Source organism: Trichoderma harzianum (assembly GCF_003025095.1).
Source record: "Trichoderma harzianum CBS 226.95 unplaced genomic scaffold M431scaffold_19, whole genome shotgun sequence".
Lineage (NCBI taxonomy): Eukaryota > Fungi > Ascomycota > Sordariomycetes > Hypocreales > Hypocreaceae > Trichoderma > Trichoderma harzianum.
This window is the reverse complement of record NW_020209267.1, coordinates 85,673-109,601: the sequence shown is the minus strand read 5'-3', so window position 1 is coordinate 109,601 and position 23,929 is coordinate 85,673. Positions and strand designations below refer to the sequence as shown.

The window sequence follows — 23,929 nt, the reverse complement described above, 5'->3', positions numbered from 1 at the left end:
ACAACCACGCGCTTCCGAGATCTATACTCAAAGACCGTATGACACAATGGGTTGCCCAAATCTCTCGCACACATTGTGTATACAACAAGTCCCGCCAAAAAGAAAAGTGTTTTTCCAGTCATTGAGGCATGACATTGATGTAAGAAGCAAGAAAGAAAAAAAAAAAGAGAACAACAGAAAAAAATCGACAATAAATCAAATACGAGCCCCAACTGAACTGTATAAAATGCCCTTCATGACAAGCACACATCGTGAAGCATATCTAAAAAATTTCGTCGCGTGGCTCACCAGTCGTCAGTCTCGTCGTCTCTCTTTTGGTTCATGGCGTTCTTGCGTGCCAGGAGGGCATCTGCCAAGCTGCCTCCCAGGCTGGGCGTCGGTGTGCTGCTGCGGCTGTCGCCACCGGTGCCGTTGAGGCTCATTCCAGAGTCTCTCTGTTGCAAGTCAGCGGGCTTGCGGCCACCTGCTGCTGGTCGTTTCGTCGGCGGTACGGGTTTCGCCTTGGCCGAAGGCGGCGCCGGAGGTTGTCGAGGAGCGGGAGCTGCCTGCTCTTCAACGTATGCTGCCGGCACCCAGGCTTGTCCTTGAGCGTTCTTTGCTAGCCACCAGCCTGTCATATAGTGTCAGATCATATCATATGAACAAGGGGTCAAAATTTCACAGGTTGAATGATACGTACCATTGTTCTCCTTCTGGATAATCTCAAGAATGTCGCCTGCTTTGATGGAGAGTTCGTTCTCTTTCTGGCCGGCGAAATCATATAACACCTTGGCCATAATCTTTGGCTTGGCAGCAGGGGGAGCTGGAGGGGCTGGAGGCGGTGGTGGAGCTCGAGCGCTTGCGCTGGGTGTTCTGGCATGGCTCAATGGCTTGTTGGCGTTTCCGATAACTGGGACTTGATGTGACACCGAGCTCAACGTGCTTGTGCTTGCTGACGGGCCAGCATTAGACGACGCCGACGATGATACCGATACTACGCTGCCAAGAGCGGAAGGTGGCGGAGGAACAGTCCTGGTGCCGCTGGGCGTCGGCCTCGGCTGGGTATTGCGGTTACCAGTGAGTCTGGACGGCCTTCCTCCCGGGCCACCAGGCTTGATCAGCTTGCCTCTGGTGATGGGCCGTGCCGCCACAGGCTTCGCCTTGGGCAGCGGCTTCGATACCGAGTTGGGAGGCTGTCCCTGCTGAGTGTGGATTGTGCCACTCTTGTAAAAGTCGGCTCGCTGCTGAGAGTCCTTGAGAACCTTGACCTGCTGCATCTTGTTCGGCTTCTTGGCATATTCAATCGTCTCGCCAATCTTGAGGTTGAAGCCTCCTGGCATGGCACGCTGCATATGAGTAAACATCTCCGTCTTGAAGACGCAGTTCATGAGCGGATCCGGTTCCTGGGGAGAGCCGATTCCTAGTGAGAACCAGTCGTCTTGGGCTGTAGAACAACCAACAAACTTGATGGCTCCCAGCGGGATTGCCTTTTCCACCTGGATCTGCGGTTGGTTGTTGACGAGCAGCTGAGCGATAATGTAAAACTTGGCATTGGTGATGATTATGATGCGAGGGCTCGGTTTACTGGATCGACCAAACTTGGCTTCAAGAAGCTCGCCGCGGCACGAGAAGATGGCACGCTCGTTCGAGCCAAGGTTGGCCGCCTGCCGCAAAGGAGCACCCGGACCGTTCATGGCGTTGATGCCGAGATAATCTCCAAGGAATCTTCGAGAGCCGAGAAGACTCATACGCCGCCTCTCCTTTCGCCCTTGAAGGACCTTGTGGCCCTGGTCACGGAGCTGCAAGTACTCTGCGCCGGTACGCTTCTTTCGCCAGAAACGTTGTATTCTCGTGGCAGACTCGGCTCGGTAGGCAAGGTAGGCTCGCCACATACGCTGGATACGAGTGGCCATGTTGTGCCAGTATCGGTCTCTCATGTGTTCCAGTGCAAATAACGTCTCTGGGGACTTGATAAACGCCTTGGTCATGCCCATTTGCCACTCTTCTTTGGGAATACTCGTGTCCTTGAGAATCTGCTTGACAGCGTCCTCGACCGAGCCCTGCCACGTGTATTCACCAGCGTAAGAAGTGGCCGGCGACAGCAGGAAGAAACGATCGGCAAACTTGTCAAAGGCTTGTCGATAAGCAAATCCAGCTCTTCGAATGCGGACGTTTTCTTGTAAACCAAGATACTTGATTTGATGCAGGACGTTGGCCTGGTTGTACTCGGAAGGAGACTTGTTCTCGTTGGGTTTAATCGTTCGAATATAGGATGGCTGGCACTTCATGAGTGTATCGACCAAAAGGTTGGCCGATGTTCGAATACGATCGCCCGCGGTGGGAGGCTGCTTTCGGTTATCCTGATCGACCTCGTTAGGGAACAGTGTGTGAACAAAAGCATTTCCACTGGTCTGGAAGAGGTTCAGTAGACCCTTCAGCAACTGATCCTTGTTCTTGTCCGTAATTCCATCGACAGTGTAGCCGACATCACCAGCGTAGTGTTTGATGATGAAGCTGCCTTGTCGGGGAATCAAGTGAGCGTGTGACATGCCGTTGATGCTCTGCATGAAAGTTCGGTCACAGGCGGCGGGATCTGCGTGGGCCGTCTTGGTCGCGTCCTTCATGACAGAAAAGATACCAGAAGGTCGAACTTGTTCAATCAGGTCGCACACAACCTTGTTGTCAAAGTATTTGATCGGTGTCCACTGGATCTTCTCTCGCGCGTATTCTTCCTGCTCGGCCTTTAAGGTGAGCTGGATGAAGATTTGCTGGAGCTTTTCGTTGACATAGTTGATGCACAGCTGCTCGAAGCTGTTGTTCTCGAAAATCTCAAAACCGTAGATATCCAGGATACCGATGGTGTTGGTTGTGGGCTGTCTAGACTTGAGAGAGATGTTGATGCGCTCTACGATCCAATCGAACAAGTTGCTGTAAATGGCCTTGGCTAATGCATCCCGGGTCGCCATTGCCTGAGCCGGGTTTGCTGGCGACTCAATAACCTCTCCGTTTCGAGGTGTCAGAATACGGATGGTAATGCCCTTGACGACGTCCTCGGCTGTACACTGCAGCAGGTATGCGACAAAGTCTACCACAGATTTGTCAACCACCTCCGCGTACCCGCCCTGGTCCTCCTGGAATCGAATATTGCCAATCCACAGAATGGCGGACAGCATGCGGAAAATTTCATCCTGCTCCGATTGGCTCAATCCAATAATCTTCATGGCATTGAGCGTATCCTGGAATTCCGCGACATCGTCAATGCCGTCCACGTCGAAACACTTGGAACGGCTGGTATAGAGGTAGGTTTCGGGCTTCTGGATGCCAAACAGCTCGCGGTACTGGCTTGGCGCAGCTTTTGTGAACTGGTAGAAAATGTGAAAGTTGCGCTCGTTTGTAATCTGTCCAACGACTCGCGTCTTCTCAAGGAGGTAGTTTGTAATGTCGGCTCCGACCGGCTCGCCGGTAGAGTTGAAGTAGAGCTGGAGATACTTTCCGAATCGCGACGAGTTGTTGTTTCGCAGCGTCTTGGCGTTTCCAAAGGACTCAAGTAGCGGATTGGTTGCCAGCACCATGTCTTTGATCTTCTTGATGTCGCCCGACTGCTCGCCAGAGACACTCGCAATGTACTGCATGATGCGCTTGGCGGCCTCGGTCTTGCCGGCTCCTGATTCGCCCGAAATGATGACGCACTGGTTGTCGTTGTACGCCTTCATGTTGTAGTATGCGGATTCGGCAATGGCAAAGACGTGCGGCGGCATTTCCAAACGGTTCTTGCCCTTGTAGCTGTCCAGGACCTGGTCGGTGTAGATGCCCAGGTCCCGGAAGGGGTTGACAGAGACCAGCACATGGCCAATGTATGTGTAAATCTCGGCGCCTTCGAAACGCTTCTTGAGGTTTTCGTTGATGGCCTCGTTGGAGACCTTGCTGAGCAGGGTCAAGTCTGACACACCGATCTCCTTTTTCTTAGTCACCTCGTACGTCGCCTTCTTGGGCTTTTCGATGCCGCCGCCCGCCGCCTGAGCATTGCGAGCGGCCTTGTCCTTGGGACGCCTCGAGATACCCTAAGGAAAGTAAAAAGCGCCTGTTAGAACGATGCCGCAGCCTTTTTGGCGGGGGATGAGGGAGAACGGGGGGGGGAGAGTTCGAGTGGCCCTACCATTGTGGAAGACGGAGAGACGGCACAGGAGGAGGGGGGAAAGAGAGAGATGAAGAAAAAAAAAGGAGAAGAAGGCTGACGACGCGATTTATTCGAGCATCAGATGTCTAATTACTGGAATCAAGCACTCGTGTGGTTTGTGCCGCAAGTGACGAGAGAAGGTGAAGTGAGCGAGGGGAATCGGTTCAGTTGACCCAAAGGCTTGAATGTGGCTTGTCGAGCATTCGCGGCCGAATGATGCGGTGCCTGACGAGTGACGTTTAGTGCCGCTGGCCGACCTTTTTCCGCCGTGGCCTTTCAGGTTCCTTTGTGCTGGATTCCCTTGATTCCTGATGGCACAGCCACTCCGCTGACAAGTAGCAGTACGTACCCGCCCGTTTGGTTCAGGGATGGAATACGCTCAGTGTTTTTTTTATTTTTTAATTCCACGACTCTTTCAATTTCGGTACCCGCGTTTTAATTTATGTGCAGCAGAAGGACCCTGATTCCTGCTTATTTTCTTCGTTCTTGATACGAACAGCCCATGCAGCGTCGCTCCGGCGCCTCCGTAGCCTCACATCATAGCGCATTAGCATTTTTTCCCTTCTACCTAACGCACCTCGATAAGTTGCCCAGGTACAGAAAACAGGTGCCTAGTGCTCCGTAGTATCGTCGATAGTAATACAGTGCAACCAAACTCCGTGCCTTAAACTATTCCATACCCATTCATGTTCCGATAATTCTCCCGGTTTCTACCTTGGATGGAGACACCCTTACCGAATCCCGGAGCCGCTTCGTCGACCAAAAGAAGGAAAAACTGGATATCTGGACCTCCGGCAGTGTTTGCTGGCGCCAGACAGTTTCGTCAACGCTCCCTTGGCGGTGGAGTCTCTCCCTTTCCAGAGCGTCCATTTCAGTGTTTGATTTGCTCGCCCAGTAGATCTTGCATGCGCCTGATCGCTCTGGCCGGTGACGATACGCGGGCCGGCAAATACTATTCATAGACGTTGTGCATCCGGATTCCATATTGACTATTCCCCTCCATATAAACACTAGCAGACGAAGCGTCTGTCTACTTGCCGAGACTCTCCGAATCCAACTTGCGCATCTAGCGTTATCTGTATTCCAAGTTTGCATTTGGATTATAATAGATGGATACTAATAAAAAGACTAAAGCAGATAATGATAGAAGAAGCAGTGCTTTCTGTACAGTGCAGCAGCACACTTTGGAGATATGGATTGACGATATGCGGACCTACGGTGGAGTACACAACCATCACTATCGTAATTGTACGCGCAAACCACCTGCGAAAATTATCTTCTCGGCGTCCAAGACATCAAGCCATGTCCTGTTCTAGCATTCTTCCACTCAAGCCACTCGCGTGGCCCTCTGCAATTGGCGCCAGCCTTTCTGAGACGCCGCTCTCCTCGCCTAAGAAAAACTGAAACCAAACATCGGCGCAACAGAATTCAAGCGCCCCTTAATTGGAAGCGCATAAGTTCATGCCGCCTCATGCTCAGTCTCCTCACGCCTCATTCTGGCAGCTAATGCTCCAGGACAGACTCACTTGTAGACCGTGATTGATGCCCTGGAAATGAGCATTGTCTGCTAGCATGTGCCCTGGCGGTATTTCTACTACGAAAAAAGAAGGCCGTCTCCTGGTTTTTGTTTTGTCCTTGGGCTGCCACGCGACACTACCACGCCCCTTGGCCTCCAGCCCATGACCTTCAAACCACGCACGTATGGCATCTCTGTGTGACCCCATCACCAGCACTCCCGTAATTAACTGCAATCCCTGCTCTCGCCTTCAGCAGCTGGGCAATTGAGAGTAGAGTTGCGGGGTAGAGAAAAATAGCGCTCCCGCATGCCCAATTATCCACCATCGCCAGGTCGCTGTTTTAGTCCCAAGTTGATGGCCTGAGGGATGCGGTGTGGGTTCGATGCTTCATCGAGGGAATCAGTGTTAAAAACAGCGTTGCATCCCCCTCTTTTTCCACTGCAAAACGACCTGCTTCTGCTTCTCTTCCCTCTTCACATTACTTTTTTTTTCTTCCATCTGATAATCGTCTGATCTCTTTAACTGTTGGAGTTGATTCAGCCTCCAGTCAAACCACCAAAAACCCCACCCCCACATATTAGAGCTCTGGAAGCACCTGACGTCATTTGACACGAGCTTCGTTGGGCACTTCAAGGCTCTGATCCGACCGTCTTGCCACTTCTCACCACTTACACCTTTACATACCATCAATCACCACAGGCACAAATCAGCTCGAATCCATCACCATGGCAGACATCACAGAAGAACCCCAGGCCCTCCCTGTCGACGAGACGCCCATCTCTTCTGTCAAGACCAACTCTGCCCGCAAGAACTCTCTTTCCAACTACCTCAAGCACCGACCCGAACGCTCCGAGCTGGTAGAGAGTACGTCTCCATGATGCCCGATTCTCCGTCTGTCTATTTGTTGCGGAAACGACGCACATTCGGCCACCTGACGGAGACTGATGTATTCCGTACGCCTTGCTAACCAATGTTGCAGAGAACATTCTCCCAGACTCTACAGCCGCACCCGGTCTCCTCGCTCAGCAGAAAGAGGTAAGAAGCTTCCAATAATTCACCGTGAAATCCTATTTTTTGAATATTTCAAAAATTTGAGACCTGGAACTCACAAAACGGCAACCGGGGGAGGCCCCCCGAGATGGCGCTATAAGTGCTAACGGTGCATCAATCAACAGCTTCAGAAACACATGCTCGGAGACAAGCTCAACGACAAGATCTCGCATCGCCCTTCCCCCGATGCCCTCCTCAAGGATGGTGTTCTACACGAAGACCCCCGCTCCCCAGAGGAAAAGTACGCCGAGGCCATCGAGGAGGAGTACGCTAAGCGGGAGGGCGGCGCTTAAACAGCATTAGAGCTATATAGCGAACCACGTGCTGGGAACAAATGCTGGGAAATGCAAACTTGATTTTGACGCAAATATGCAGAGTACCCCATTTGGAGAAACCGCCCAGGAGGAGATGGATTTGTTTGGAATTGTTATGTGTTTACTTAGGAGCTCGCGTGATGTCCAGCAAAGGACTTGAAACAAAGCAAAGGGGCTGCCATTTGAGACTTGAGTTTTGCCAGAGCACATCTCGATCTCTAGTTTTAATGCAACGCCTAAAAATAAAACCTCATCAAAAAAAAGAAATATTGACAAGTCGAGTAAATCATAAACAAAATTTTGCTGCCTATTTCTCGCCCCCGTGTATCGCGTACTCGTATGAAGCGAGCGCTATGTATGGCGCGCAAGGTAGCAGTCAGTGGTTGGGGCTACATCGGGCTACCAAAAATAGATCTGGTCGACCCAGAGGGTGAAAAAATAAGGGCTGCCTCCCGGCGATCTGTGGTTCCTGCAGTAGTGAGTGCGCGTTCTCTGATAAGCTGTAAGACAACCTGAACCCACGGAGCTTTTTTTCCCAAGACAAAAAAAGAAAAAAGGAGCTGACGACGTTTCGCCGGAAAATGTCTCAGAAATATGCATGAATAGATAGATTGTTTCGTTTCATAAATAGGATAGAAAAGTAAAAATAAAAATATAAATATAAATGTCAACTGCATTTCGTATCAATAACGCCACCCATCCTTCGCTTAGCTATAATCGTCGATTCCCAAGCGATAAGTCATATCCATGACAATATCCATATCCATGCAATTCCCATGCCCATGTCCTGTTGCCATTATCCCAAAGTTGTAAAGTTGTAAAGAAGATTTAAAAATAGTCAAAAAAGAACGCCAACAGCGCCATGCGGTTCTATGAGTAGAAGTGTAGAGGAGCCATTGTAGCAGAGGGTAGCCAAGCTAGGCCTCGGCTGGCTCCCCGAAAGCGGGTTGTGTCCCAGTATGTGGTTGTGAAGTTGTGCAGTTGCAAGTTGTCTGATGGAGGTCACATCACTGGTAGCCACCACGGTAGCGGGGAGAAGGAGAATCCGTTTCATAGTCCCGTCGGCGGTGGTTGATGACGACAGAGCCACCGGTTCGGACTACTTGAGCAGAACGGCCTTCTACAGGACTTGTTAGCATGTTGCGGCAGGTAGAAGATGTTGGGTGTAATGGCATACCGGCATCATACTCGCGGGCATTGGAGACAGAGCGGGAGTTGGATGCCGCATAATGGGCAGATGAGCTGGAGGAACGGCTGGAAGAGCTGGCGGTAGAAGGGCCAGAGCTGGTCTGGTGAACATAGACGCTGCGTTGGCTGGACATTGTCACAGTTGTTGGTCTGTTGGTCTGTTTGTCTGTTTGTCTGTTTGTTTGTTGGTTGGTTGTTGTTGATGATTGATGGAGAGGTGGAACTCTAAGGGTGAGTTTGGTATAACAATGATAGTCAAGAGAGGATAGAGAAGAGTAGTAGCGGTAGCAATAGTTGTTATATAGTTGTTGTTGGTAGGTAATGCTTTGCTTGATTCGTATCTATCCTAATAGAGGTGATGAGGAAAGGGAGGGTGCATCCTGAGGACGACGGGCCATGGCTATTTTGTACTCGGAGATTGCACTGCCGTCACGACAGTCTGGACACTTGACAGACTGACAGCATGCTCACTCGAGACGATAGGCAGATAGGGCGAAGAGGGCGTAGGGTGAGGCAGCAGCAACAATAACGGGTACTAGGCCTAGCTCTGACACAGAAGCCAGCACGTCGTGACTCAGGCCTCAACAACGGAAACACACACCTCGTGAAGCGATCTGCCGAGGCCCTCCCCAAAACAGGGACAGCCAGACAGGGGCCGCAATCGACCATGATTGGCCTTGACCATTTCGGACAAAAAGCAAAATCGTCAGAACCCAAAAAAGCTCAAGGACTAGGCGTGGCGAAAAATGGGCTTTGAACGGACCTCATGATGAAGGAGAGAGAGTGGCAGGGGGGTGTCTTGTTTCCGTTAGGCAGGGCGAATGGGGGAGGGCACGGACTGGGAACGAGTGAAGAAGTTGGGGCTTGGAGGTTTCGGCACTTTGGAGGACTGGGTCTGAGCATGGCCACAACAGTGAAGCGGCGACGGCTGGGGGATAGCAGCGGCAGTGAGAGCGAGAGAAAGAGATGGAGAGCCCTAGATTCCCGATGCGCGTCTGCCTTCTTTCGAGTCACAGTCATGGCGGCTGCGCGCCGACGGTGAATGTTTTTGGTAAGACGTGCAACATGGCAGAGGTAGGATGGGATAGATGCCAAGCACAGCCAGCCCGCTACCAATCCGCGGGTACCTGTCAAGCAAATCAGTTCAACAGTACAGCTGTGCATAACGGCGCCACAGGGGTCCGTCACAGAGTGCGTGTTAGCGGACAGGTACCAAGTTGCCGGACTCTAGTGCGTTCGCCCTCTTGCACAGGTACCCGGCCAGCGACGGTACTCGTAGTCAAACCAAGTGACCCCACGAGCCACGCTGCTCAGCGCCTCGCCCGTGCCGTCCAGACTCTACTAGGCCCTGCTGGACCTGCTAGGCAGACAAGGCGCAAAAGCAGGCATCAGCGGTCCCTGATGAGTCGTCGATAGAAAGTCGAAGAAAGGGATTCGCAAAGTTGAGGATGGAAGTCGGGATTGGCCTATTTGCTTTTTTTCTTTTGTCTTTTTCTACATACCCCTCCTTTCTCCCCTCACGCTCCTCTCTCTCTAGTGGGTGGCTGTGGCTGGGAATTCTTCACAGCGAACAGGCCTGCGGGTGGTGGGAGCCGCATCCGCAGCTGCGAGGGAGGACGGGCTTGTATGCGTATGCATTCGTGCATTCGCGGGTGCCACAAGGCCAGCCAGGAATTAGACTACCTACTTGCAGCGCATGTCACGCGTCTGATTATCGCTCCCAGGGTCAAATGCGAAGAATCAATCGCTGTACGACATGAAGCCGGACGCTGACTGGGCTCGACTTTTTTTTTTTTTCTTGGCCCCTTGCTTGTGAGTTGTCCCGCGGCTTGTCGTGGGTGAATAAGCCACGATGGGAGTAGGCTGTGTTGTTACTCTTTTTTGGTGACGACATGACAAGCCCTGTTATGCCATGGAAACTGTAAGAAGGCCATACGTATTGGATAGTGTTGAGTTGTTCTTGCTCCGTACTCGTACAATTATCTCGTTAGCACTAGGAGACAAGACGCCAACCGGCGACTTTGACGATGCTGCTTCGCGGAAGTGATGCCGGCATGGCCTCCCACCGGCTTCGTCCGCTATACGTGGATTCTCAACACAAGATGGGCCTTCATTTCCCACTCCATCCTTCTTCTGACCATACCGTGCAACCAACTTCTTTTCGCTTCTCTCACCGTTTCTGCCCAACTACACCCCTTCCGGAGAACGTTGTCGCCCACACAAGACCCTTGGTACAGGGCGTGGGATCATTTGGGTCAGCACAGAACGGGGCTAGCCAGGCGCCTCCGGGGAAAGGGCCTCACGATGCAAGGCACGTCTATTGGAACCGGAACCTTGATCGACAAGTCCACATACAGAATCGAGAAATGCCACAACCGGGCCTCTCTTTGGCATGGCGCCACTCCTGTCTGGGCTTCGAGTTCCAAAAAGTCATGTGGGCTCTTCTTGCAATCAGGCTCCCTAGTAGCCTTGCATTGATAGTGTGGCTCCTGAATTGGGGGTTGTTTTCAGGGCTCAACTACGTCATACCTTGAGGAATTGGTTGGGGATGCATTGAGTTTTTTCGGGCTCAGCTGTCAAAGAGATTAAAATTGCAGTACCTCGAATTGACGTCGCTATCGTACGGCCCAAAGACGCCTCATCTACGTAACCTTGAATCCTTCATCGTTGTTTACTTTAAGCTGTTTCGCCAAAAGGCGACTGCATTCGCTTTCGCTGGGGCCTCCTGAATAGCATCATCGCAAAGTCTTCTACGATTTTTTATCGTCTTTGCTCCCATCCACATGACCTCGGTACAGGGTCCAGCAGGGCCATGACGTACCAAAAGCTTCTTTTTCTTTCCCCCATGCATGTATATGCGCTCAATAATTTCTGCTGCATCCCCCCAGATGGACAAACCCGGCCAATTACCATCGGCCTTGAGATTCAGTAGTTGTAGTTGTTTTAGGCTGCACTTGGATCACGCGAGATAAAACACGGCGCTGGGTTGCCTCTTGGTGACGACATTTCACAATCCGCCAACGAATACGATATGCCATTGCGCAGAATCCCATATAGAATATTTAACAATGTCATCATAATCGGGCCATGAGTAAAAACGCCATTGTAAGGCACATGAAGCACTAACGGAGCAATTGAAGCCAACAACCCCGGGGAATTGAGATTGGCGGGGGAGCCAGACGGGCGAAATCAATGGATGTCATTGGCCAATGGTCTCCGCCATCTCCAACGGCCAAAGTAGATTTCAATCCACTCGAATCGGGAAGCTCAGTGGAGTTTGGATAGCTGGCCACTTTGGCCAAAGCCCCTCAGCTGGGCCGCGCATTAGCATTGATTGCATCTTGTGAAAGCATCGCCTTCTTCTCTCTTCCCTCCTTCTCTTTCATCCTTTTCCCCTATATCGACGTAACCCAATTTCCCCTTCATCGACGTAACCCACGCCCCCCGGTTTCGCCTCATTTTCTTTCCGCAGTCCGCGCACCATCTCTTTTCAACCCACACAACACACTCGCCACCATGAAGGCAGCCCTGATCCTCTCCGCCCTGGCCTCTTGCGCCATTGGCGTCGTCGCCGCCGAGGACCTCAAGATCGAGGTCACCCACGCCGTCGAGTGCGAGCGCAAGTCCCAAAAGGGCGACACACTGTCCATGCACTACAAGGGCACTCTGGCTGCTGACGGCAAGAAGTTCGATGCCAGTACGCTGTTCCCTTTCCCCCTCGTCATCTGCCCACCTGTCTAGATGACGATCTCTGTTTGTTTCGAGTTCGAGGTCCGTGGCTAACATGACACTTTGTTTCGCAGGCTACGACCGCAACCAGCCCTTCACCTTCAAGCTGGGTGCTGGCCAGGTGATCAAGGGGTTCGTTTCTACACTCCCCCCTTCCCCTCCCCCCACGTCGTTGGGATTTCATTGCGACTAGAAGCTAATGGGTTTTCGCCACTCTAGATGGGATCAGGGTCTCCTTGACATGTGCATTGGAGAGAAGAGGTAAGGAGAACACTGCGTCACCGGCCCCCCTAACTGCTCGAATTACCAATGGCTAACATTACATCACTCTTCCAGAACCCTCACGATCCCCCCCGAGCTGGGCTACGGCAACCGCAACATGGGACCTATTCCGGCTGGCTCGACTCTCGGTACGTCCCTCTCTGCCCTCACTCCCTTCTTCAACTTGAAAACCCCCACGCTGTATCGAATATCAGGCCACTAATTGATGTCATAGTCTTCGAGACCGAGCTGCTGGAGATCAAGGGCGTCAAGGCCCCCGAGCCACCTGTGGCCGAGAAAGTGGCCGAGAAGGTTGCCAGCGTTGCCTCCGAGGCTGTCGATGCTGCCAAGACGGTCATCGCCGACACTGATGAGGGCCACGGGGAGCTGTAAACGAGAACATGATTTGTAAATATTTTCCTTTTGGTCGCATAGCGGATCCCCAAAGTACATGAAACGTTTCCGTCAAATACTAGAGCTCAACTCTATCCAGATGTGATCGTCTTCCAGTCATCAATATTCATTAGACACTCTTTCCATTCATCTTCCATACGTCATATCACTTCCCCATCCGTAGCAACGTCCATGCGCAGAAACTGCAAGCATCAGTCGATATTCGTAGATCAGTGGAGGTAGGGCCCTAGGATAAGGCGACGCGAACGGCATCGTTACATCCAAAAGGCCATTTCCAAAAAGTCCCAACAGAATTAGACATCGTCATTTACCACAAGAGGATATGGAATATGCCGTAGCTGGATGTGTCCACGGTGGATCCTTCTGGGATGAGGCAGAGCCTGAACCCATGCAGTATTTCATCATGGAAAACTCTGACTGGCTGTTGAACTATGTCAAACGCTTCTGGAACGGACACATGAACATTTCTTTGAGATTCGCATCTCACGAATGTCATAAGGACATCCGGCAGAGTATCTTCAACTTGATCCATGATAAATCTTTCGTAACCCATCATGCGCTCATTCAGAAAAAAGAAAGCTTCTTCTGCTTGGGATCCGTAGAAGGCGGACGGCCCCGCTTCTTCTCTGTCAGCTTCTTCTCCGTCAGCTTGGGCCGTTTGTTCACGTCAGGCGGGACAGGCTTCGTTTCTTTCGGGTCGTCAGCCTGGACCGCGTCCCGAATTGTCTGTCGAGACAAACACAAGTCGATGTGCTCGTTGAACTGTCGTTCGTTTGCCGCCTGTGGGCGGAGGCATATCGGACACTCCCACCAGTCCTCCTCCGGTTGAGCCCCGCGTTCAGGAGGTGGATTGGGCACAATCTCCTTCCCATGCCTTCGGTCTTGCAGCATCTCGTCTTCTTCACCCTCGTGTTCGTGAGGTACATTGTCCAGGCTGTCGTCTAAATCTTCCAGTAAATCGTCGTCATCTGTGCCCAACTTTTCCCACTCGTCCTCCTTTTCCAATGGCTCACTCGCTTTCCTCTTGACCATCCCAGCATCACTCGATTCCCCAGCATCCTGTCGGCGAGGCTTGAAACCAAAGAATGCCATAGTATCAGGCTTCTTGGTGCTGACTAGATGTGTGCACCGCAACCCCATGAGCCGCAGCTTCATGCCTGGCATTTCCTGCTCCAGTTTCGCAAGCATCGGCAATGAATAGTTGTACAAGTCGTCGGCAAGCTGTATCGACTTTGGCAGGACGACCTGTCGGGTATAAACTTCAAAGGTATGAAGCTTTATCTTGATGCAGAGTGTGCGGCCCTTGCACTCATTCTTTTTCAGGTCCTTCTCCAGAGCCTCAGCCGTTGAGCGAAGTTTGTCTCTCAGCTTTGCAGGGTCCGATATGTCGTGGAACGTACTCTCCGTTCCGACGCTTTTGCGCTCATACTCTTCTGCGGGCTGAATCTTTGTGCGGCCAAGTCCCAGATAGCAGCGGAGGAGAAACACATAATACTTGTCTCCAAATAGCCGGTTCAGATACTGCCGCTGCTCGTACAGATCGCCGCATGTCTTGACTCCAATCTCCAAGAGTTCGCGCTCAAGGACTCGACCGATTCCGTTGACTTTTCTTGTTGGCAAGTCCCGCATAAACGCCATGATGGCGCTTCTCTCGCTAGGGAGGACGTACTGTCCATTCGGCTTGTTAATGTTTGAGCAGATCTTTGCCAGCCGGGCATTTGCAGCAATTCCTGCCGACACTGTAATGCTCGTCTTCTCATGGACTTCCTTCCTCATCTGTTCCACAACTGCTGCTGGATCCATATTGTGTTCGTCACAGTATTCCGTAATGTTGAGGTATGCCTCGTCTATGCTGGCGCTTTCGAAACGCGGATCATAGTTCGCCAGCACCTCCCTCACTTCTTGAGCCTTTGCGCCGTACTTGTGAAAGTTTGGTTTGATAAGGATGAGTTGTGGGCAAAGTTTCTTAGCAACAAAGCCAGCCATGCCTGATCGACAGCCAAACTGGCGCGCGACGTAGTTGCACGTAGTGAGAACACCACCGCCAACTGCAAAGGGGACATCTTTGAGATCGGGCCGTTCGAGTAGCTCCACGGCCGCAAAAAAGGCATCGCAGTCGAGATGCACTATGTGCTGTGTTAGGTCTCTGGACAGCTCGAGCTCCGCGAGGAGACGGTCGGCATTTCGCAGGTCGCGCGTCAAATCTTGCTGTTCCAGTTTTTTCTTCCTGGACAGAATCTGCTCAATCTTTTTCGTAAGGATCTTGTCTCGTTCCTCTTCACGGGTGAAGAATTTGGATCCCTTGGACGCATTGTAAATAATCTCCGAAACCTGAATCTGCTTGTTAACAAATACGGCTCCGATCTGAGACAAGATTCTGGTCAGAAACCTTGCTTTGATCGACTTTGTCTTGGCCGGCCTTGGTCAGCGAAGGCCCGAGCAGGTGGTATTTGAGAGTTTTGAGGGAATCATCTTGGTGTTGCTCTTGATGTTCCTCTTGATGCTCCGGCTGCTGCTCCGGTGACTTTTCTTCAGGATGCGCTGAATCCTCCGTAGATTCCGCAGACGTCATATCGATGGGGCCATCAAGTCGCAGTCCCAAGTATCATGTAATAGACAGCAAGAGGGGTTATTTGTATCATGCTGACATTCGCAGCCTGGTAAATAAAGCATTTGGCGCACGAGCGGAATTCCGACAGGGTGGAAGCGCGTTGCCTAACGCGAAGAGCGGGAAATACGATACCGACACGGTATCACGTGGGAAGCTTGGGGCATCTTCAGCGCTTTTAGGCATAACTCGACCGTCTGTGCTAGCAGCTTTCAGCGGGGTTTTGTGCAGAGGGCTTTGTGACAGAACTCCCGGCCGTCGCTCGCCATTGGCCACAGCCTGTGCTCACACCCCTCACTGTGAGGACGTATAAGCGCCGAGACGCCATTATCTCATAGGCCCAAATGGCTGAAGCGATTGCATGATTCGCTTTGAGAAATAAGGGTCGTCGAGTGCGTATAAAGAGCAACTTGCATACGGCAAAGAGCTCAAGGGGGCCCGGAGTTTTAATTCTCACCCGCTTCGTTTCAAGCTGCCCGGTGACGTCTGGAGTTTATCGCTGTCAGACGCGGACAGACAAGATGGCAGCTCGGCCAGGTGAGGAGAACGTAGCTACGCTGTGAGTGGATGACGGTCGCAATCCATCGAATGTGCTTACAACCTGTTGCTGATGCTGATGCTGATGCCGAGACTTGCAGCTTTGGAGATGTACACTACTTTTATTCTCCGGCAAATGTGAAGCCTCGCCATCACCGATTCGACAAGGGATCATATGTCTATCTGTTTGAGAATGCCAGCGAGAGGAGATGCCGCATTGAGATCGCAAACAATCCAGGAACAGACGACCAGGATGCATTCTATGGATGTAAGAATAGACCAGTCGCAACCTCATTATCCGTGTTCGTGGAGTCAGTCTAACGACGTTGATTTCTTCTTCGCATAGTCCTCGATCAGGCGCATGTTCGGTACTCGTACAAGCAGCACTGCGCCGTCTCGCTGACCGTCGCCGACTCAGTCGATCAGAGCGAGTGGCATCTCCCCACCTATGACCCGCGCAATGAGAACAAGTATCATTACAAGCTGCACTCACTCGACGTCTACTTCTGGACACAGCAGGATGCGCTGCAGTTCATCAACGGCGTCAGGCGCGTGCTGCCGCCTGCCCAGGTCGAGGTTCTCGATGAGCCAGGCCCGCCGCCTCAGCCCGCGGGCATGAGCTCCGTCGTCCAGAAGCTCGAGAGCGCGGCCATTTCGGATCCTCAGTACGGCAACGGCGCTGTCTCGTCGCAGTCGACTTCGCAGAGCTCGACCGGGGGTCCTGGAGATGCCTCGGCCGTTTCGTCAGAGACACCAAGCATCTCCTTGCCGCCTCCACCGCCGCCGCCTCAGCCGGCCAATTTTGCGCCTATGGCCTACAATCCCGCCGCGCCAGCTGCACCGGAGGCCATCCGCCATCGCGAGAAGACGCCTCCTCCGGACGAGGACCCTCTCAATCCTCTGGCGGTCGCGGTGGCATATGATTATCGCGGGCAACCCTTTACTCCAGGCATTCCGTCTCAGTTTGCGCCGGGAATTACCAGCCCAGGGCTTGCGCCTCCTCAGTTCGGGGCACCACCCGTCCACCCTGGAATTCATCGAGCCGCGACGATGCCAACGCAGGCTCTGCCCTCACCCGGGCTGCCCGGCACTTATGGGGCAGGTTTCCCAACATCGCCAGGTCTTCCTCCACCACCGGCATCACAGCCGCCAGTGGCAAATCAAGGCCTTCCTGGACCTCCTGGACCTCCCGGCCCTCCACCAGGCGGGTACTCCAACTACTCATATTCCCAGTCAGGCTACACGCCTGGGTCAGTAGATTATTCAATACATCAGCAGGCATATCGACCAACGGAAGCCGAAGCATCCCATGGTTACAAGCCGCCGAAGCAGGATGGCAAAGGAAAGTTTGAGGAAAACGCGGGCCGGATCGAGAGAGGCGTGACGGGCATGCTGAAGAAGTTTGAAAAGAAGTTTGGATAGAGGCGGGATATGTGTGTGAGACGGGAATATGATAGTCGGGTGATTTTCAAATGCGTAGCAGGGATATCCAGGCAGGAGGAGTACCGGGTTTCTACCAAAGAGATGCTTTGTCACATGACGTTCTAATGCGAATACTGTTATCTTTTGCTTCCGCTTTTCATCTTTCATCATTTGACCTTGTTCTCCAGATTTAGGCATGGCTACCTTAGTTGGCCAAAGGGTGTCAGCACTGCTTCTATTTTTGACTTAAGTTATTACAGTTATTACAGGGTAAGTGGTGTGTTGGCGGTGAGACTCGATGTTCGGGATGAGATGACGATGAGATTTGCCTGAAGCTATCATGGATGCGTGTGCAAGCTGTCGCAATAGTGATGCCGCTGCTGCTAATATTAAATGCCGCTGCTGCTAATATTAAATTACATTATCCTCTGCTGCAGTGGAGAGGTCATCGGCAGTCTAAAACGTCACGGGTTTTGATGACATGTACAGGTGGGTATCTGCGAGCGGCGATTCAGTCCTTGGAGCGACAATCCCTCATCATCATCATGGGTGACAAGCAGGTTGCAATCACTCTTACGCACGGGATCCTTCGTCTTTGTTTCTCCACCCAGGTCTCGACTGTCCATCCGATCTCAAAGCTCGTGCCACCCGTCCGATATCACATCTTACATCTCGAGATGTCGACCTGAACGCAACCACAGAACGTGTATGACAAGACGCACTAGACTAGCAAATACTACCAGGCAACACAATTGAATTCAAGCCCTCATGCTCCGTACATATGCAGCCATTAATAGCAAAGCGGCGGCCCGTCCAGCGGGTAACTGGCAGCCCAAAAAGGTTCGTCTGCGGGCGGAGGATAGTGTCAGCCCAGTGATTCCACACGGCCAATCGCCAATGGCAAGCATCCAGACTTCCAATGATGATGCATTAGTCTAGCCTTTGCCTTTACGAGGACCGTTGGTCAAGTTTGCTCGCCAGCCCTAAAAAGCGTGGCTGGACAACCGGGGGGTCGCCATGTTGGCTGTGTCCAGTGGCTTAGCCTCGAGGCTCCTCGTAAAGCGTCATGAATGGGGCTGACATGCACCCTTTAGCGTATCGCCGGGCGCCTCTCAGGGCCCTCGGGGCTTCGAGTTAGCACGCTTTGCCCACTGGACTGGAATCAGGCCAGCGCTCCATGCATCTCCTGTTTCCCGCCACGATTCTTCTCGTCCTTCTTGAATCCCTTTCCTCCTCATCCTGCAAGCATTGTTTTCATCCCTCTTGTGTTTCCGTCCCCTTGGTCGTATATCGTGCGATTGCTTCCGCCAGTTCCCCGCACCGGGTACCACCGCAAAACACAGTCAACGCTCCCCCCCCGGCCCACCTCGCTAACGGGCTGAGCTCGTACAGCACCTCCGTTCCATTATCTGCTTGGATCCTGGGTCACTGGAGAGACGCTGGCGCCGTTGGAGCTGACTGTACACGCCGCTCCTCCGGACGATAGACCCAATGCGGACAGTAGACTCGTGAAAGGGCTCTTGACGCAAATCTTACTCTGTCACAAACCAACATCCGTCGATTGCCTCCTTTTCCCTTGCTTCCATCGGACTCTCGTCCTCCTACATGTCTCTCGCGGCCGGCGAGGATGTATCTACACAGTCGGACGGCGCAACGTGCTGATGCTAGCGCACAGCTGTCGCAATCAGCTCGCCACCTTCGTAAGCTAGTGAGGCGGGACGGGATGGGCAAGAGCATCATAGGAATTGTATGTCTACGAGTGAAGAGATGAGGAACGCATGAGTTTCTAGATTGCTGACCCCAAGGCGCTGTTCATAGATCATCATAGCCGCTATTATTGGAGTCGCCGCTCTCGCACTCCTTGTAATATGCATCAGGAGAAGAAGAAAGGGTAAAAAGGCGAAATACGAGCGAGCCCATGGCGACGACACCACCGAAGTAGCGTCCACCTCCCGTGCAGCCAACTCATCAACGGCACCAAGAAGTGGTCGATCTGGTAACCCGCCATCTGCTTCGGCAAACCGCAACAATGCCGCCGCTGGCAACGTGGATCGCAACACTTCGGTTCGCTCGGTCATGACCCTGCCGGCTTACCGCCAGATGGCTTCAACCAACGAGCAGGTTCTAGGGCGAGAAGGCGAGAGAGATGGTATCGATGTCATTGTCGACTTGCCTACCGAAGAAGAATTGGAAGCGCTGCGTGATGAAGAGATGGAGAGCATGTATCAGATTCGGCTTGCGAGGCGGCAGATGATTGAAGAACAGCAGCAGCGGAGAGCGGAGCGACAAGAAGCCCGACGACGAGGCGATACTGCGGCCCTGGCAGACATCCGTGTGCGCACCCGGGCTGCGAATAACAGCACTGCTATCGACGAACTTCGACGGGAAATGGAGCGTGCAAAGGAAAACAGGAATCTTTCCGTGTCGAGCGTATCTTATGCGGACGTTGGACTGGCTCGCCACGACGGCACAAGAATCCGTGCCAACAGCAGTGAGAGCGAGCGCGTTGGCCTGCTCTCAGACTCTGCCAGCATCGGCATGGCTGATGTGCGATCTCAGGCGCACGGCCGTGGAATGAGCGTGGGTTCCGTCATCAGCATGGACAGCAACTTCCCCTCGCCCGCATTGACCCGGTCGGGAGACTCGCATACCAACACCCCGGGCCAGGCTCAGAGCGAAGCCAGAGCAGGGTCGAGCCCCGAGCTTGTGGAGGCGGACTTGGGCGAGGAAGCAATGCCGCCTCCAGGCTACGAAGATGTTTCTCTGGACGACGACGACTTCCAAGATCGACCACTGTCGCATATAACCGAGCCGCCGCCAGATTACCCCGGGCACCATCGAACGGAATCCCAGAGAAGCCAGAGGAGCCAAAGGAGCCAGCGAAGCCCACCGTCGCCATCTCTTGTGTCGGCTTCAAGCGAGGACAATTCAACAGACAATCGGCGACTGTCCACTCGCGGTGTTGGTGGCATCCCTCAACTGCCGAGTCTGCGAATTAGCGAGCTCCCATCGATTGCGGTCGAGCCTCCAAGCGCACAGCCGCCGTCGGAGCACGACCCGGCTGAGCAAAGACAGTAAATATCCAACACGAAGAATATGGAAGCCTCTCTTTCCGATATTCGCCCCCCCTCTCTCCCTACCTCATTGTGTGTGTATCGACGGGAATGAAGCTATGATTTTATGGATGACTTTTTTCTTTCTTTCTCAATTTCTAATGCTTGGACTTTTTTGGCTTGGATTGCAAACGGATGCGAAGCGGGCGTCATACTGTCCATACTGAGTCCCTCTTCGGAGATGGATGTGTTTGGTTTTCTCTCTCTATTTGTGTTTTTCATGGGCGGTGTTTTGGCGAGGAAAGGGGAGGGTGCTTTTGCATAGAAAATAAGGATGAATCGAAGAGTGTGGATTTATGTGAATAGTACAGCAGCATAGGAAGTCTCACCATTTATAGCCTATATTACTTACAGTTGCCTACCTTTATTTTCCACCTATGGGATGTCGTCCTTTGGGGTTATGCATATGAATCCTACATATTTAGTTTAAAGAAGAGGTGCAAGTGTCATTTGTGATGACAAGTGGACCGCAGAAACAAGACGCGCCCATGCTTCTGCTTCATTCTACGAGGTATTACAGCCCGGATGTTCTCAAGTTAAGACGCGTTTAACATGCGGTTGAGAAGGAGATTTGACACAGGGTATGTCTGAGACAACCAACTGACCGCCATTGTCTGGTGGAATCGAAGGAACTGTTGTGTCTCTTCGATTCGCTCGTCGTAAATGCATCTTCTGCAGCTCTGCGGAATCGATCACTTTATTGGCTTTTCGGCACATGGCTTGTCGCGCTCCCCGCAGGGCTGGGCATATCCTTCTTTTTTTTTTTTTTCTCTTGGACATGGAGCGCTTAGACCAATTTCACGTGCCGAACCATCTCGCCTCTTTTAGCCTCTGCGGCCTCTGCGGCCTCAGTTGCTTCTCTCTGTATACTCGTATCATTCTAGCTCGGTTTTTGCATTGCGTCGCGTCGCCGCTGAGGGGGAAGAGACAAAGAGAGTGAGAGAGGGGAAGGACGGGATCGGGGGACGGGTCGGGACTCGCTCCGTGTCGGAACATCAAGGATGCGGTTGACGTACTCGTATGCCAGAGAACCCTCGTAGATGATCAGCAATTGCCAAATTCGAACAGAGTCTCCCATCTGATTTCGAGCATGATGGCAGTATATCGTATTTAAGCTCTTTTTTTTGTCTCTCCCGTTCATTCTGTCGAGCGGACTGCTGGAGTGGACCTTGAGCGGACACCGCGAATTTTTTTTTTTTTTTAAGCTTTTTGGCGTTGGGACTGTGTTTGCGCTCGGTCTCACTGGCGCGATGCAGGTCAGCAGCACCAAGTGGCGCTTTGCTCGATAGCCGGGCGACGTAGCCGAGGGAGTGATTGCAAGTTCAAGTTTTTTGCCATTGCATGAGGTGGTGGCAGTAGGCGGCCCAAGAACTGGCGGCAGAATTTTGGTTGGTGAAATGCTGAGAGACGCCGAGAGAGGTAAGAGGCAGACGCCGGAGAGACAGCTGGATGACCAACGCTGCCGTTGTTGTTGCTGTTGTTGACTTTAGCATCAATTGGTTCCCCCAGCGACCCGGTTCACGGCACAACAGATTCTCGTGCGATTCGAAAGATGAAACGATGCATGGCTGTTGCTGCTGCTTAGAAATTGGCCCTGTAAGCTTAGATATTCAGTTGAACAAGGGGACCTCATGGCGTCTCTCGATGGGAGCAAGGGAGCTCTCTCGCTGGTGATGGCCCCACCACATCAAACTTGCAGTTCGCCGGGATCTCTGTGACGACGGCTCATTTCGACTTTATTCCGCAATCACGAACTGACCGGTAGTCGTATCGCGTATCTCGCATAATTGATTGCAAAGAGAAGAAAGAAGAAGGAAATATAAACAAGAATCATTAATAAACAGCCTGCAAAAGACAAAGGCCAGACATCCCACCTTGAAATAACTCGAGCCGCGCGCGTCCTGACTTATCAAAGCTTTAGCTAAGCTTCTGCCCGACTCCACCGGCAAACCCCTCTATCCACCCGCGATCCACATGCGGGGTGCGGCTACCAGTTTGTCAGGCTGAAGTAATGCTGAGATGTTGCTCGATTTGCCATGCGGTGCTTGACAAGTGCCGCCCTACGACAGAGAGAAGAGGCCCAGAACAGAAACTTGTCAACAAGGTACCGATACGCGGAGACAAGGCTCGATGGCAAAATGCTGGCAAATGCTGACACGATGATGACTTTGGGCTGGTCTGATTCTTTTGCCAAAAGTAGGGGGGCACTGATTACCAATTGCGGCCAACACATTCCAGCCACGCCCAGCACGGGAGAGGAGAAACGAGGCTTCACGTATCGGTTGACAAGCCCCGGTACCTTGTACCTTGCGGGTGCCATGATCTCATCGGCCTAGATGATTTGTAGGTACAGGTCAACCAATGCAGCAAGGCGTCCACACCACTTCTTTGGTTCAGGTTACCTTACCGAGAATGCAGCCGTAACCTTTCCACTAACGCCAATTGATCCTCTTCCGCGTCTCCAAGTCCCCCCAGCTGTCCCGGCCTTCTCGTCTCAGCTATAAGAACTCAGGGTCCCCCTCTGCCAAACTTAGAAGCCTCATCACAATCACAAACAGTCTTCTGAACAAGCATCTTCTTTTCTTCTTTTTTTGAGATACCCCCACTACATAATAATCACAATGGCTCCTAAGATTGCTATCGTCTACGTAAGTTGAAGCTTCTATTCGATGCCCATCTCACTGTCTACTCCTACCTCTCTACTTCATCTACCCAATTGGGCTACTGCTGCCCCTCACAGCAATTGGCAACACAAACTTTGAAAGAAGTCATCAACAACACCTGTTCCAACACGACCATCAAACAATTATTCCCAATGCCTCTTCACAGCTACTCCATGCCCTTCATGAACCCATTGCTGACGTGAATCCATATCTAGTACTCCATGTACGGCCACATCCGGCAGCTCGCCGAGGCCGAGAAGAAGGGTGCCGAGGCCGCCGGCGCTCAGGTCGACATCTACCAGATTGCCGAGACCCTCCCCCAGGAGGTCCTCGACAAGATGTACGCTCCCGCCAAGCCCACCGACATCCCCGTCCTTGAGGACCCCAACGTCCTCACCCAGTACGACGGCTTCCTGTTTGGCATTCCCACCCGTTACGGCAACTTCCCCGCCCAGTGGAAGGTATGTTTTCATGAATCCTGCATGATAAGACGATCATAGTCTGTCCTACTCTGCATAGAACAGCAACACTAACAAAATCTCAACTACAGGCTTTCTGGGACAAGACCGGTGGCATCTGGGCTTCCGGCGGCTACTGGGGCAAGAAGGCCGGCCTCTTCATCTCCACCGGCACCCCCGGCGGTGGTCAGGAGTCTACCGCCATCTCTGCCATGTCCACCCTGGCTCACCACGGCATCATCTACGTTCCTCTTGGCTACGCCAAGACCTTCCCCGATGTCACCAACCTCGAGGAGGTCCACGGCGGCTCCCCCTGGGGCGCCGGTACCTTTGCCGGCCCCACTGGTGCCCGCCAGCCCAGCGAGCTCGAGCTCCGAATCGCCACCACTCAGGGCCAGGCCTTTGCCGAGTCTCTCTCCAACTGACTACATGGTAGCAAGGAGAAGAAGGCCGCAGTTAAGACTGCTGCGCCTACCAATGGATCGACGCCTGCTGCTAA

At 52.6% G+C, this 23,929-nt stretch overlaps 9 protein-coding genes across 9 annotated transcripts; 5 read left to right on the top strand and 4 right to left on the bottom strand.

Annotated features, from left to right (window-relative positions):
- Positions 1-284: 284 nt before the first annotated feature.
- Positions 285-4,138, bottom strand: M431DRAFT_500333 (hypothetical protein; the record flags this gene model as incomplete). Its single annotated transcript, XM_024917913.1, has 3 exons — positions 285-610; positions 680-4,040; positions 4,136-4,138. The coding sequence occupies 3 exons, from the start codon at positions 4,136-4,138 to the stop codon at positions 285-287; spliced, it is 3,690 nt and encodes a 1,229-aa protein (XP_024768920.1).
- Positions 4,139-6,398: 2,260 nt separating this feature from the next.
- On the top strand, positions 6,399-7,016 carry M431DRAFT_10126 (hypothetical protein; the record flags this gene model as incomplete). The annotated part of the gene is made up of 3 exons (XM_024911310.1): positions 6,399-6,537; positions 6,653-6,708; positions 6,849-7,016. The coding sequence occupies 3 exons, from the start codon at positions 6,399-6,401 to the stop codon at positions 7,014-7,016; spliced, it is 363 nt and encodes a 120-aa protein (XP_024768919.1).
- A 1,028-nt stretch (positions 7,017-8,044) lies between these two features.
- M431DRAFT_10125 (hypothetical protein) lies at positions 8,045-8,359 on the bottom strand (the record flags this gene model as incomplete). The annotated part of the gene is made up of 2 exons (XM_024911308.1): positions 8,045-8,157; positions 8,215-8,359. 2 exons carry the CDS (start codon positions 8,357-8,359, stop codon positions 8,045-8,047), a joined length of 258 nt encoding a protein of 85 aa, XP_024768918.1.
- An 81-nt stretch (positions 8,360-8,440) lies between these two features.
- On the bottom strand, positions 8,441-9,499 carry M431DRAFT_276467 (hypothetical protein). Its single transcript, XM_024913978.1, has 4 exons — positions 9,433-9,499; positions 8,989-9,352; positions 8,827-8,901; positions 8,441-8,571 (listed from the first exon to the last, which is right to left on the bottom strand). The coding sequence occupies exons 2-4, from the start codon at positions 9,243-9,245 to the stop codon at positions 8,523-8,525; spliced, it is 381 nt and encodes a 126-aa protein (XP_024768917.1). The 5' UTR covers positions 9,246-9,352; positions 9,433-9,499; the 3' UTR covers positions 8,441-8,522.
- Positions 9,500-11,753: 2,254 nt separating this feature from the next.
- On the top strand, positions 11,754-12,497 carry M431DRAFT_47007 (hypothetical protein; the record flags this gene model as incomplete). Its single annotated transcript, XM_024915422.1, has 5 exons — positions 11,754-11,922; positions 12,029-12,086; positions 12,174-12,215; positions 12,291-12,364; positions 12,451-12,497. Coding segments are annotated over 5 exons (390 nt in total), but the record flags the coding sequence as incomplete, so codon positions are not given.
- Positions 12,498-13,193: 696 nt separating this feature from the next.
- Positions 13,194-15,201, bottom strand: M431DRAFT_10123 (hypothetical protein; the record flags this gene model as incomplete). Its single annotated transcript, XM_024911304.1, has 2 exons — positions 13,194-14,960; positions 15,019-15,201. 2 exons carry the CDS (start codon positions 15,199-15,201, stop codon positions 13,194-13,196), a joined length of 1,950 nt encoding a protein of 649 aa, XP_024768915.1.
- Positions 15,202-15,758: 557 nt separating this feature from the next.
- M431DRAFT_486863 (hypothetical protein) lies at positions 15,759-17,196 on the top strand (the record flags this gene model as incomplete). Its single annotated transcript, XM_024916435.1, has 3 exons — positions 15,759-15,796; positions 15,876-16,042; positions 16,121-17,196. 3 exons carry the CDS (start codon positions 15,759-15,761, stop codon positions 17,194-17,196), a joined length of 1,281 nt encoding a protein of 426 aa, XP_024768914.1.
- Positions 17,197-18,919: 1,723 nt separating this feature from the next.
- Positions 18,920-20,274, top strand: M431DRAFT_10121 (hypothetical protein; the record flags this gene model as incomplete). Its single annotated transcript, XM_024911301.1, has 2 exons — positions 18,920-18,943; positions 19,015-20,274. 2 exons carry the CDS (start codon positions 18,920-18,922, stop codon positions 20,272-20,274), a joined length of 1,284 nt encoding a protein of 427 aa, XP_024768913.1.
- Positions 20,275-22,930: 2,656 nt separating this feature from the next.
- Positions 22,931-23,855, top strand: M431DRAFT_486861 (benzoquinone reductase; the record flags this gene model as incomplete). Its single annotated transcript, XM_024916434.1, has 3 exons — positions 22,931-22,957; positions 23,188-23,433; positions 23,523-23,855. The coding sequence occupies 3 exons, from the start codon at positions 22,931-22,933 to the stop codon at positions 23,853-23,855; spliced, it is 606 nt and encodes a 201-aa protein (XP_024768912.1).
- Positions 23,856-23,929: the final 74 nt, after the last annotated feature.